Genomic DNA, 13950 nt, shown 5'->3' with positions numbered 1-13950 from the left:
GGGAAGTGGAGCTAGTTGATAGATTAAACTTTTGCCTTATATCCGGTTGGCAAAACTCAGAACACATCTTCCTTTCTCAAGAATGACTTCAGTGCCCTTCTTTGTTCTTTTTTCCAGCTCGCAAGCCAACAGAGAGTTGCTAGACGACCCTGGCTGCAAATTAGATTTGCTGCCACTAGGGTGCGTCTAGATTTCTAGGCTATCTCTTCTCCCAATGCTGAGAGAAATCGTGATTAAAGGGATAGTTCACCCAAAAATGACATTTCGCCTCATGTCCCTCATGTCGTTCCAAACCCGTAAGACTTTTGTTCATCTTCGGAACACAAATGGACTTTCGGTACATCTATTGACAGCTAAGCTACTACCACTTTTACGCTTCAAAAAGTTCATAATAGTTAAACAAGTAAAAGATCGTAAAACTAATCCATAGGAATTGCAACGCTATCTCACGACCAATTCGTATGTATTTGTACGAGGTGGCTAATTCGAACAAATTCGCATGACGTTGCTCGTATGAATTCATACGATTTGTCTATACTGCAAGTGATGGGTAGGTTTAGGGCCGGGGTTTGAGGTTAGGTCATTCGTACAGCAAAAATCGTACTAATTCATACGAGTGAGGTTGTACATATTCGTACAAATTAGCCACCTCGTAAAATACATACAAATTGCTGTGAGATCGGGTTGGGAATTGAGTGGTTTAGTCCAAATTTTCTGAAGAGGCACGATCGCTTTTTTAGGCTTTTATTCACATATAAACATCGTTCAGCAAACTTAAACAGAAGCTCAACCGAACCAGCTTAACACGCAAGAACAAACCTCATTGGCTTTTGTGGAAGCTCAAACGTGCTGAGTAACACGTGAGAACGAACCTCATTGGTTCTCGCATGTCATGCAAACATGAGTTTCAGTATATAAAAAGCTTGTGTCTGAGGCGTTTAAAGACTCCATTTGTCCATTGCTTTTCTAAAGAAACACAACAATGTATAAAATGCTCCATTACCTTGTATCTTACACTATCGCCCTGTAGAAGCTGTTTTTGTAAAAATAGGCTAACGATTGCGTCATGACCACGCGACTCTCTGTCGCACAGTAGAGAAATTACTGCATATACCCGTAGCCTATAGACAGGATGCATTAACTTAATATGGCATATTGGCGTTACATTTTAAAATAAATAAATACTATTCAAAATGACAAAATAATTAATCAGGATACTTACCAAAAGTTGCCCCTGCTCACGCTCTCCGTCTCTGCAAGATTGGGTGATTCAGATTTCACTTAGCACAACTACTAGAAGACTTACAACTGTCAGACAGGTTGCTCACATTACATCTACGTTGTCAAGCCATCAGGAAGTGACTGCTTCTAATTGACTTCACTTTTCTGCGTTGAAGTCTATGGGGTTGCTGTGTCCATTTCTTTTACTGTCAATGGCCCTGTCCCAAATGGCACCCTAAACCCTCACGGTCTTCCTCTGGGTCCGTACTTTCACGACGTAATGCCGCTTTGACTGCCGGGAAGAAGTCCGCTGCGTAGCTCGCACCAGTGCGGGCTCGGCAGAAGTGCGCATATCGACCTCAAACGGGGCGCTGGCGAGCACCCTTCTGAGACCTAAAATGACAAATGGGACACCCTGCGGTCTCGTGTACTTAACGGACACGCGCACGCAGTGGCCATTGTAAGTCCACAAGACCGAAAGTGCACATAAAGTGTGCCATTTGGGACAGGGCCTATGAGTCTCACGCACTCAACACGCACACTACCGCTCACTCCGCGATGACGTAATTTTTGCCGCGCAGACGCGTCGAGTATAAACAAGGCTTTATTCATTTAACTTTTGGTGTGAAAAGGCATCTACATTTGCCAAAAATATAACTTTTTTTGTTGTTATAAATTTTTTTTTAATAATAATTCAAACAAACAAGACCAGCCCAGGTGAGAAATAGTAACACAAAAGTAATGTAACAGTACTTTTAAAAGTAACTTTCTCCAGTACTTATATTAAACTCTGACTTCACTAAACATTTGAGCTCAATTGACTTTGATTTACAAATTTATTGATTATATACCAATCATTTTATGATGAAATAAGGTGCAATTTTATTATAGATTTTACCCTCTGGTGCTCTTCAGTCACTTTTGACCAAAAAAGTAAATAATTACATTTAGATTTTTATTTTTTACTTTATCGGAACGGTATGACACTTGGTGACATTTGTGGCACTTGCTAGCTATGCAAACAAAAATACATTTGGACATAATTCAAAAAGGTTAAATGGTCCTAAAAATATTCACACTTGATGACGGCCAATAAAATGAATGTTGCAGAAAAGCACACAACAACGAAGAAATTAACTGAAAAAATGCTATGGATTAGTATAAAATAACCTCATAATACAAAATAAAGAATATTATGATATACATTATATTGATTTAACTGAAAAAGTTAAATTCGAGGTGTTTGGCCAATTTAAAGTTACAAAACAAAAATTAAAATTAACAATTCATTGCTATATCCTTTCTAATAATAAAAGAAAGGAACTTTATTCATATGCTATTATAATGTTTGATGTCTGACTTAAAGGTGTTTACTTTATATGCTTAACTATTTTGGGACAGTGTTGAGTTGCCATGTCCATTAAAATAGCATTTGAGATCCACTTCTTGTGATCTCAATTTACTTCTGTGAGTAAATCTGAACTCTGTACACAGATCTGATTAATAACATGTGCATCATATCAGCTATCAGTGTAGACACAACATCTACATATTCAATAAAATTATAAAATAATAAAATTCCTTTCATAAAATGATCTCATCATCAAATACCTCAAAACAGACGCTTATGCAAACTTCCCCAAATCATTTCTTCCATTGATTCACATAATTTAACCATAGTTTAACTTTGGGCCACAGTCATTCTGCACAACATCCAGACAGTCGAACTAAGCATTGTAATACCAAATATAAATTCTTTATTATTTTCTGTACAACTGTATATAAGGCAAGCACAAACATGATAGTCACATCTCTGACATAAAATACACAATAAAAGTCATTAAGAGTTAAGACTAGCGTTTAGGTCTTTGTAAAAGGTGATGCAAACAGATTCCAACAGTCACATGATTGTCTGATTATGAGATAACAATGTTTCCAGTCTGGTATCATTCATGAAAGTAATTGTGAATTATAAAAAAAACTATGAAACCACCTAAAGGCACTTTATCTCTCCAGTTATTCCAGCACAGATTAAAGTCCACTTTGAGCAATACTCCAGTTATGGACAGGACAATTAAATTGTGAGGGAGTTAATACTTGACTCTTACATATTAAAAAAATCAGACAACCCTTCCAAAGACTGCCCGAGTGCTCTGGGAGAAAATGGATGTGCCCTCATAAGACCAGGGTTTGTGATTTTCCAAATAAACAAGATCCGACACTGTGCATTAACAAACGTCTTCCGTCTAGAAGATTTAAATGAGAAAACACTGAAAGTCTGTAGTTGTTTCCGTTCTAACTGGACAACTGTCATGGCATGATGTAACGTGTGATATCACCATGAGTGTAGTGTTGTTCATGGTGTGAACATCAGCATCTGTGTGTGAGTGTGTGTGTGGAGAGGTGATAAGTTCATTCTCAGTGTGCAGGGGGGATTTGATGGTTTATTTGTGATGGTCCCAGAAAGCCCAGTCTCTGTTTATTCTTCCTTTGCTCAGTCATCTGTACATGTGGATATAAACACACACACACACAAAACAGAAAAAGCCAATTTAGTGATGTAGTACACACACACACACACACACACACACACACACACACACACACACACACACACACACACACACACACACACACACACACACACACACACACACACACACACACACACACACACACACACACACACACACACACACACACACACACACACACACACACACACACACACACACACACACACACACACACACACACACACACACACACACACACACACACACACACACACACACACACACACACACACACACACACACACACACACACACACACACACACACACACACACACACACACACACACACACACACACAAAAACACACACACAAAAGAGTCACCTCTAAAAAAAATAGCCTACACTGTAAAAAAGATTGTCAGTTTAACATTGCAAGACTACAGTAAAAACCTGTTAATTTGTTAACTGTAACTTCCCTTACTCTATGCATTAAAAACTTTAATAGATCTAATGAGACATTTTATGCACTGTTTTTGGAAGGGTTTAAGTCATCTTTTAATTTACAGTGAAAAAAAAAACAGCTCACAATTTATAATTTTTCATTAAAAAAAAAGGTTTCTTCTTTGTTTTTTACTTATCAGTAAAGTAAAGTACATAAATCTTTACTAAAAGTCTTGCAACAACATCTCTTCTCTTCTCTCTCTCACATGAGATCGACCAATAGAGCGGTGCAGGAATGACCCAATTAAAGGGATAGTTCACCCAAAAATGAAAATTAGCCCATGATTTACTCCCCCTTAAGTCATCCTAGGTGTATATGACATTCTTCTTTCAGACTAATAAAATCGGAGCTATATTTAAAAAGTCCTGGCTTTATAATGGCAGACTTCCAAGCTTTATAATGGCAGTGACTGTTGCTCTGTTTTTGAAGTCCATAAAAAATTAATCAGTCCGTCAAATAACGTGCTCCACACGACTCTGGGGGGTTAATAAAGGCCTTCTAAAGCGAATCGATGCGTTTGTGAAAGAAAAATATCCATATTTAAAACTTTATAAAGTAAAGCTCCAGCAAATCGCCTTCTGTGGCAAAGCGTTGAAAGTGCCATCTCGCAATTCAAGATGCGTACGCGACGTCTGATGACCGTAACTGGTAACGCAAGCCTTTGATCGGCAGAGGCACTTTCAACACTTTTTCCATAAATTGAATATGGAAGGGGATCGGCCGACACTTAACTTTACACAGTTTTAAATATGGATATTTCTCTTACACAAATTCATCGATTCGCTTCAGAAGGCCTTTATTAACCCCCCGGAGCCGTGTGGAGCACGTTATTTGACGGACAGACGCATTTTTTATGGACTTCAAAAACAGAGCAACAGTCACTGCCATTATAAAGCTTGGAAGAGCCAGGACTTTTTCAATATAACGATTTTATTAGTCTGAAAGAAGCAGTGGAGGCTGGTCAATAGAGGGCGCTGGGGCGCCGCCCCCATCAAAATTCCAGAAATATACATGTACACAAAAATTATATAAAAGTGAAATAAAAATAAAATAGTTTACTCATACGACGTGCCGGCTGTTAGTAAGAGCCTCAGCATTTAATAAAAACTGGCTTTGATGGGTTAACTATTTTATATGTTCTTCAATATGTTTCATGCGGTTTAATGCGCGAGGGACGCCGGACAAATGGATGTCAAATGGAAAAATCTACGGGCAGCATGTGACCTGAAGCTGGTCTCTAATTGGTTTCTTAAAGAGCCTCCTCTGGACGCAGGTCACTGCACAGGCCCTGGCAAATCAGAATTGGATGCGTGTTATTTTATCCAATCTGATTGGTTCTCGTCTCCCGTCATTCAACTTTCCGCTCTTGGCCACTAAAGCGAAAGTGCGCGGGCGACATCGTCACTCCGACTCCGCCAAAACTTTGTTAGGATGATCACTTTCGTAGAGATGGCAGCAGTTAAACCAAATTCTTTCACAAGGCGCTCGTTGGAAGAAAAAAAAGGATAAAGGATCCCGAACCAGACCAACGCGATTTACAAATCCAGCAGCAGGCCAGAGACAGAGGATGAAGCTGCACTCGGAGCTCCACGCGCTTGTTATGAGAAACGTAGGTGGCTGGCTGGATGTGTTGTTAGCAATGCCCTTTATTGCTTTCCCTGTCTTTTATATTAAAGTGTCGGTACTGAAGTTTTGTGGACAACAACGGGGGTAAGAGACCTCAAATATCTGACTGAACAATGCAAACGTCATGACTCATGACACTACTGAGATGACTGACTTTAATCAGAGAGTCACTGAGAATTTTGCTGGCCAGAAAGAAAGGAGAGCAAAATGTATGTTCAAGTAGTCAACATGCTAGTCTGTTGTTGCCGTTTTCTTTTGTTTTTCCTTTCCTCATTCAATTATATGCGGGAAATGAATGTGTAAAAAGGTAAAAGTGAAGACACTGTTTTCTCTTTAATGCTTGAATTTAGTCAACATGCATCTTGATACTTCATCTTGATAGAATGACATATACACCTCGGATGACTTGAGGTTGAGTAAATCATGGGCTAATTTTCATTTTTGGGTGAACTGTCTCTTTAAGTGGACATCATTTTTGGTCAGGCTTACAAAGAAACTATGAACACACGTAAAAGCAAGAGACAAGCAACAAAATATTAATAACTGATGTTGTAGTAAATGTATGCTTTTTCCTGTGAGCTTTTTGTTTATCTATGCCTTTTTCCACAGTTTTTATTTTAAGTAAAATAAAGCCTGTTGCTTTAGTTTGCCTTTTTTTTTTTTTTTAACAAGTTAAAGTGTTTTGTTTTTCCCTCGTATTTAAAGATTTAATTGAACTTGTAGGGACAGTAAAAGAAATCTTGCATTACTTTTGGCCACTACAGTACCTTTTTTCAACCTCATGGCTGTTCCAGACAAAAAGAAGGATCTACAGTAAACAGCCCTAGCGAGAAAATGGCGGTGGAACACAGTGTTCTACACTAAATCAGAGAGAGTCTGTTTTTCTGAACACATGACAAGTTCGGATTTCGCCTACTGCATCTGAGCTGGATCTCAGCCTGGCTCGAGCTGAGAGGTGAGGAAGATCTGTTTAATTAGGCCTGGCTGTCGGAGCAGAAATCACTTTAATAAGTTATTTAGCATCCAGCCCTGCCAGGAGAATTACAGTAAGCCCACTCCTCGTGACCGTCCGGAATCAGAAGGACCGCTGGAGGTTGTGAGGGGCACCACGGTGTAGTTAATAGTTCTAGTTCGAATGTTTCTGGCCCACTGGTTTGGATCACTGCCGATTCTCAATGACTGTGCAGTTCTTGTGTGTTTCTGCACAGAACACAGTTCAACTCTGAAGTCTAAGGTCAAACAAACACGCAGACCTTAGTGAGACACTTGAAAAAAAGAACTGAGCCATAGGGCAGCAATTTCTTTTCTAACGTCATTCCGTAAGAACCCATAGTTCTCCCTCTCCTTGTGTCATGTGAATAAGTTAAACTGTTTGTGCGGAATCACATGTGGGCCAGGCAGGTGATGGCAGTGATCCGACACAGCGGAGCAAAGCCGGAACATCCACATCGCCCCGGGGAACCGCCCCACCCCAGCTCTGACGCACTTCCACAGCAGGGCCTATTAGTAAACACTTCAGAGGCCCCGTGAGGTAAAAAAGACGAAGCTCTGTGAAACCATTGGATGGTGTGCTGTATGTTACCTGTTCTTTAAGCTCAGACAGCTGGCCAGACAGCTGAGCCACGAGAGTGACAGTGGTGTCCAGTCTCTCCTGAAGCGATCGGATCTCGTTCTGTTCGCTCTCTCCCTCCGAGCTCACCAAAGACATGGCCCGCATCCGGGGAAACCAGTCCAGATTCATCTCCTGAAGGGAAGAGAGAGAGATGTGAATGTTGTTTCCCAAACATATATAGCATTATGGACATTTGACTGTTTTGCTAATTTTGTGTTACACATTTACACTATCATTTTAAAATTTGGGTGAGCAAGATTTTTTTCTTTTAAAGAAATGAATACCTTTATTCAGCAAGGAGGCTGGATGATTTAAAACAAATGCTGTTCTTTTGAACCTTCTAAGAATCCAGCCCAGAAAGATCAATTTCCACAAAATATTAAGCAGCACAACTCTTTTCAACAGTGATAATAATAAGAAAGGTTTCTTGAGCACCAGATCAGAATGATTTCTGAACGATCATGTGACACAAAAATGGCTCCTGAAAATTCAGCTTTGCCATCACAGGAATAAATTACATTTTAAAAATAGAAAAAAAAAAAAAAAAAAATAGAAATACAGTTACTGTTATTACTGTATTTTTGATCAATTAAACAAAGCCTCGGGGAGCATAAGAGATTTCTTTCAAAAATGCTAAAAATTCTTACTGACCCCAAATATTTGAATGATATACATGTTTAATACATGTTGTTTTGTACTCCATTTTGATTGATATTCAAGTCATTCTCAATGCATGAAAAAAAGACATTAACCACACACTCTTGCACCTTTATTTTCCCCTACCGATATTAAAGGAAAGGGAGAAAATAAATGGGAAATAATACTTCTAGAACAAGACTGCTAAAAAAAAAAAGTGGCACGTTGCATTGTGATATATGGACTAATGGCTTAAGTGCAGCTTTTCAAATGGTTAACAGATGTATTCAACTAAATAACTACAAAACAATAATAGTTCTCACAAAAAACGAAGACTTACAGATTATAGATGATAACAGGAACACTGCACACAACAGGTCATTTGAAGAATGACAGTAATTGTCTACAAAATCCTTCCTGAATGCGGTGAATGTGTAACAAAAGCGGCTGTAATGGCTGTATAATTTAACGACAACTTCTGGAGGACGTTTTACCCTGCTGACAGTCTCACGCTCTACACTGCAAGTATAGCAGCAGAGTTGTGTTGCATAACAGTAGCTGTTAAAGGCCTCAAAGACTGTAGTGCACTAAAGCACAGCATGTTGTCACTAAGAAACTGCCTCCATAGCAAATGGTGGGCCTCAAAAATGTGTCGCAAGTCTGTTCTAATAAGGTCATGGATAGAAACAATGCAAAATTAATATACACTACTGTTTAAAAGTTTGGTGTCGGTAAGATATTTTTTAATGTTTTCTTATTCTCACCAAGGCTGCATTTATTTGATCAAAAATACAGAAAAACAGTAATATTGTGAAATATTACAATTTAAATAAACTACATTTCTAATCTAATATATTTTAAACATAATTATTCCTGTGATTTCAGCATCATTACTCCAGTCTTCAGTGTCACTTGTTGAGTAAAAAGTTCAAAAGAACAGGATTTATTTGGAATAGAATATTTTTGTAACAATTTAAAAGGGTCATTCCATGTTAAGTCAACATGAGGTCCTCTGCTAAAAAGATAAAAATAAAACAAATCTGGAAAAAGAAGAAGAAAGCCAAAATATGAAATGTCATGGATGTATATTTATTGAGTAATCCACTATTTTGTAGAGGGGTCAAAATGACAAATTGAGATTTGGAGCCAGATTACAGAGGGGTAAAATGACTTTTGAAAGATGGCAGCATCATTATTTTATTTTTACACAGAGATTGGTAGGTCTATTAGTAAAAACTGTTGACTTTAGCAACATTTGTTGCATTATAAGCCAACGGTGACCGTTTAAAAAAGGGAAAAAGCCCCGTTTTTTTGGCTGAAGTTTGTTCTAAAGTTCAAAAACCAAATGTGGGTCACTTTGCATACAGCTGAAACTTTTTTTACTTTTAAAGAGGAATATCTGAAGAATAAATAATGTTGAAACTAAAAAAAAAAAAAAATTTCTATCAACACAATTGCATTGAACATACCTTTCTGAGTGCCATACATATTCTTTTTCCAAGGTTTGCATGCCTGTAACTCTAAAAGTATTAAAGAAATTTCAATATGATTTTAGATTCTGGTTCTTAACAAATATTTCTTTTGAAACCTTTTTGAAGGCCCTATATGGTTCAATCCCATAGATATGGGGATCCCAACGTGACTCCATGTCCAAATTGTTGAATTTTAGCCATTTTCAATGGTTGAAAACCAAATGTGGGTAACTTTTCAAACAGCTGATCATTTTAGATTCTTGTTCGTATGAAACTGTTTTGGAATCTTCATGGTTCAATCCCAGAGATACTGGGATGCCAGTATTTGAACTCTTTGTAGCTTCAGAAGCTGTTACAATGAACAAAATCCTTTCCTCCAAAATATCCCTGAAACTAATTCAAATATAGATTCTTATAAAAACACTTTTGAGAACAAGTTAATGTGCTTCAACTTGACCATTACAGTGGATTTTTTTGGTAGTCAGAGACCCATGACGTATGAAATTGTTTTGATATTCTTTAGACATTCCCTTTTAAATGCAATAAGTGTCAGCTGTTTGAAAAACATTTGGTTTTCGACCATTGAAAATGGGTACAATTCAACAATTTGAACATGGAGCCGCATTGAGATCCCCATATCGTTAGGATTGAACCATTTAGCGCCTTGAAAATTATGATTTCAAAAGAAAAGTTTGTAAAGAACCAGAATTTAAAATCATATTGAGATATATTCAATACTTTTTGAGTTACAGGCATGCAAACTTTGGAAAAACAATGTTTATGGCACTCAGACAGGTATGTTCTATGCAATTGTTTTGATAGAAAAAAAACAAGATACATTTCTAGTTTCAACATTATTTATTCTTCAGCTGTTCCCTCTTTGAAAGAAAAAAGTATCAGCTGTAGAAAAGGTGACCCACATTTAGATTTTGACCAATTTAACAATTTACTCTTAGCGCCATATTAAGATCCCAATATCTCTGAAATTGATCCATATAGGGCTATAATACATTTGTTAAAAACAAAATGGAAAAGGATATTGGGTTCTTTAATACTTCTTGAGATACAGGCATGCAAAGTTAAAAACATAAAACACAAGAAGTGCTTCATCCCATTTTTGAAGTGTCACCATTGGCATTAAATGCAACAAAGATGGCTAAAGTCAACAGATTTTACAAATAAAACAAAAAATATAATGATGCTGCCATCTTTCAAAAGTCATTTACACCCCCCTATAATTTGGCTCCAAATCTCTGGAAAATTGTCATTTTGACCCCCTCTACAAAATAGTGAATTACTCAGTAAATATACATCCATGACATTTAATATTTTGGCTTTCATCACTATTTATGTATACATTTGGTTGATTTGACACGGAATGACCCAAAAGCCTTTAATATTACCTTTGTTCCATTTAATGTATCCTTGCTGAATAAAAGTATTAAAACGTACAGACCGCAAACTTTTGAATGGTAGTGTACTAAAACAAAAACCTTTTAATCGTGCAAAGTTAGAACAGCGAAAAATCCAATTAAGAATGCAAACACATCACTTGGTGTCAACATAGAAAAGATGTCTAACATCATTCTCAAAAACAAACTAAATGATACAAATCTAAAAGAATATGAAACCAAGACCAAGTGAATTATAGCCTGACTACACTAGAAAACAGACTTCAAGTCAATCATCATGACCCCTCTCTACTAGCAATAGTAAGCTTAGAAATATGAGCAAGTGTGCTAAAACTCCCAGATAAAAATCATATAGGAGGTAGAACTTAAACACCTGGATGCAAAGATACATTTAGAAACAGGAAGTAGTCCTGAAAATCAACTGCAGTGAGTGTTATAAATGCCTTTTTGTGTTTTTGATAATAACAGTGAGTCATTATGTTTGTAAAGTGTGTGTGCCCACACAGTAGCTCATGTACAGGATATTTGTTTGTGTCCTTCAAATTGTGTGTGTGAGCGTGTATGTGATTAGTGTGTGTGTATATGCGTTTATCTAGTCTGGGGTTTGTGGCGTGTTTGAGATAAGGAGGGGTGTCTCATCACAGCAGTTATGTAAGGTGCTTTTCACAGTCGGCCTGACAGGAGCGTTGCAAGGTGCACAGAGAGATCCAGGATATGTTTAGAGGTGGGAAAAGACTGCCTTCCCTTACACAATTATGAAACAACACACACTCACGAGGAGACACACCCGGGCACGCACACATTCTGACTCGAACACAGTGCTTTTCTCCGCTATACAATAGGGAATGAGGCTTTCCAAGAAAAACACGCTGAAAAAACACATTGCTCTTCTGAGAAACAGTCGAATGAACAAGGTCAAGGAGTCTTTCAGATCAAAAACGGGACAAAGCACCTCTGTCTCACTTGAAAAGAGCAAAATTGTTTTGCAGAATGTTTTATTGGATCTTAAACAGGAAAAAGGGGAAAATTGGGATTGGGCATAAATTGTGGCAAATTGGTTCAAGGGAATGGTGCATTATGAACTCTATGAAAACATTAAGGGAAGTGGGAAAACATAAAGTGGAGTGAGGACGGATGAACAGAGACCAGATTGTGAGGGTCGAGTCTCATGAACTGCCCCATTTTTTTTTAGTAAAGATGCAACCTGAGGAGTGAAAAAAACCAAACATGGGAGCGAAAAACCAAACATGAAAACAACTTTGTTATGACCGGCCAGCAGAAAAAAAAGAAAAGAAAGATAAAGCAGGGACAAAGTATCTCTCATGAAACTTGGACAACATTGAGAGTTTGGTCAGGGTCACCTGATCATAATTTATCATAAATGATCTATGATTAATTAACATTGAACATTCAATGATAAAGGCCATCCAGTTGCTTCATAAACTCTGTGCAAGGCAAATATTAATGTTTTGAATGAATAAAAAATATTAGTTAATTGAATTGATAGTACCGTTAAAAAGGTTGGGGTAAGAGTTTTTATTTGTTAAGATTAGTTAACTACATTAGTTAACATGAATCAACAATTAACAATACTTCTAGTCTACAGTATAATATTAAAACGTACTCATACATTACACACATTAATTAATGTTACCAAATTAGACCTTGTTATTTTAATTGTGATGCATGTCAAAATTTCGGAGTGGCTTATACCGGCTGAGACACTTCCGGTAACACTGACCGCGAAACAACTAAAATAAAAACTTTATAGGATGGACAATATTTTTTTAAAAATATACAATTCTCACAATGGTAAACTACCATTCAAACGTTTCTTTTTTTAAAGGGGACCTTTTTACAAGATGTCCCCCAGATTGTGTCTGTGAAGTTTTAGCTCAAAAAATACCACAGATCATTTATTAAATCATGCTGTTTTCATGCATGTGTCTTTAAATTTAAATTGTTTAATCTAGATTCATCTCACTGTAATCTTGGAATTCATCTAGATTAATCTATATTAAAATGGCTCATTTGAATTCTGCCGAAGGCATTCAGAATATGTGTGCTCGTAAGTGATCGTTTGTCTTTTTGTAGTTTGAATAATAAATAACTTCTGTCCCTTTAAGACCTGACGCACACATGGATCCCACTGTTTCTGTGAGCTGGTTACGACTGTGTTATAAAATATCAAGGTGAAAGTCATCATAGCTTGCGTAGTATAGACCCTGCTCCCAACCCAACTTTGAGAATAGATTAACGGCGAATTTTTTTTTAAATCGCCCGATAAGAGTCTCACATTAACGCAGCACGTTAACGCCGATAACAGCCCACCACTACTTTAAATGCAAATGAGCTGCTGCTCCCCACCCCACTTTCCAGAAGACACAGTCACAGTCAGTACACAGTCGTACAGCTCATTCAGGGGAGGGGCTAAGCTAATAGGGCAGATTCTGTCACCTGTTGTGGGCGGGGCCTGTTCAAATGTGATGTCACACTGGAGCACATTCCTGAACGGCTCATTTTGAGACACAGTTTCAGATTTATGGAGAAACTAAAAACGGATTGGATGGATTATTACCACAATATGGTGGTTGTGTACACACTGCGGACATAATATGGTCAAAAACAACATAAAAAGGAATTTTGCATAATAGGTCCCCTTTAAAGGGTTACTTCAGCGATTTAGCATTAAGTTTTGTATCATTAGAAACCCGGTAGTATATTCAAATGATTGTGCTTCCCTCATATCCCCCTAAGACGAGAGATTTATGTATTTTATGTCTGGAAAAAAAGCCTCTGATTATGCAAATATAGTCATTTTGCGTCATCTGAGGCTTTTTTGGCCAGAGGCTAGAGACTACAGCCAGTAGTAGGAGTTAGTTCAACATGTTTTCAACCCGCCCATAGAGGTGGGATCTCCCTCACAGAATGCAAGACACAGACGACCGCAC

At 37.6% G+C, this 13950-nt stretch overlaps 2 protein-coding genes across 3 annotated transcripts in view; both read right to left on the bottom strand.

Annotated features, from left to right (window-relative positions):
* The window catches only part of LOC307131743 (uncharacterized protein), a 676237-nt gene that overhangs the window by 468783 nt on the left and 193504 nt on the right, over window positions 1-13950 (bottom strand). The gene's annotated exons all lie outside the window — the stretch shown is intronic.
* itpr2 (inositol 1,4,5-trisphosphate receptor, type 2) overlaps window positions 2186-13950 on the bottom strand; it is a 119299-nt gene continuing 107534 nt past the window's right edge. For both annotated transcript variants that reach the window (XM_079826041.1, XM_079826042.1), the window contains exons 56-57: window positions 7450-7611; window positions 2186-3723 (exon numbers count right to left, since the gene is read on the bottom strand). In XM_079826041.1, coding sequence (XP_079682167.1) covers window positions 3640-3723; window positions 7450-7611 — 246 coding nt within the window. In that variant the 3' untranslated portion in view covers window positions 2186-3639. The remainder of the gene's footprint in view (window positions 3724-7449; window positions 7612-13950) is intronic.

This window comes from Gobio gobio, assembly GCF_949357685.1.
Source record: "Gobio gobio genome assembly, chromosome: 9".
In the NCBI taxonomy this organism is placed as follows: Eukaryota; Metazoa; Chordata; class Actinopteri; order Cypriniformes; family Gobionidae; genus Gobio; species Gobio gobio.
The sequence above is the reverse complement of the archived record's forward strand: the minus strand, read 5'-3'. Positions and strand labels throughout refer to the sequence as shown.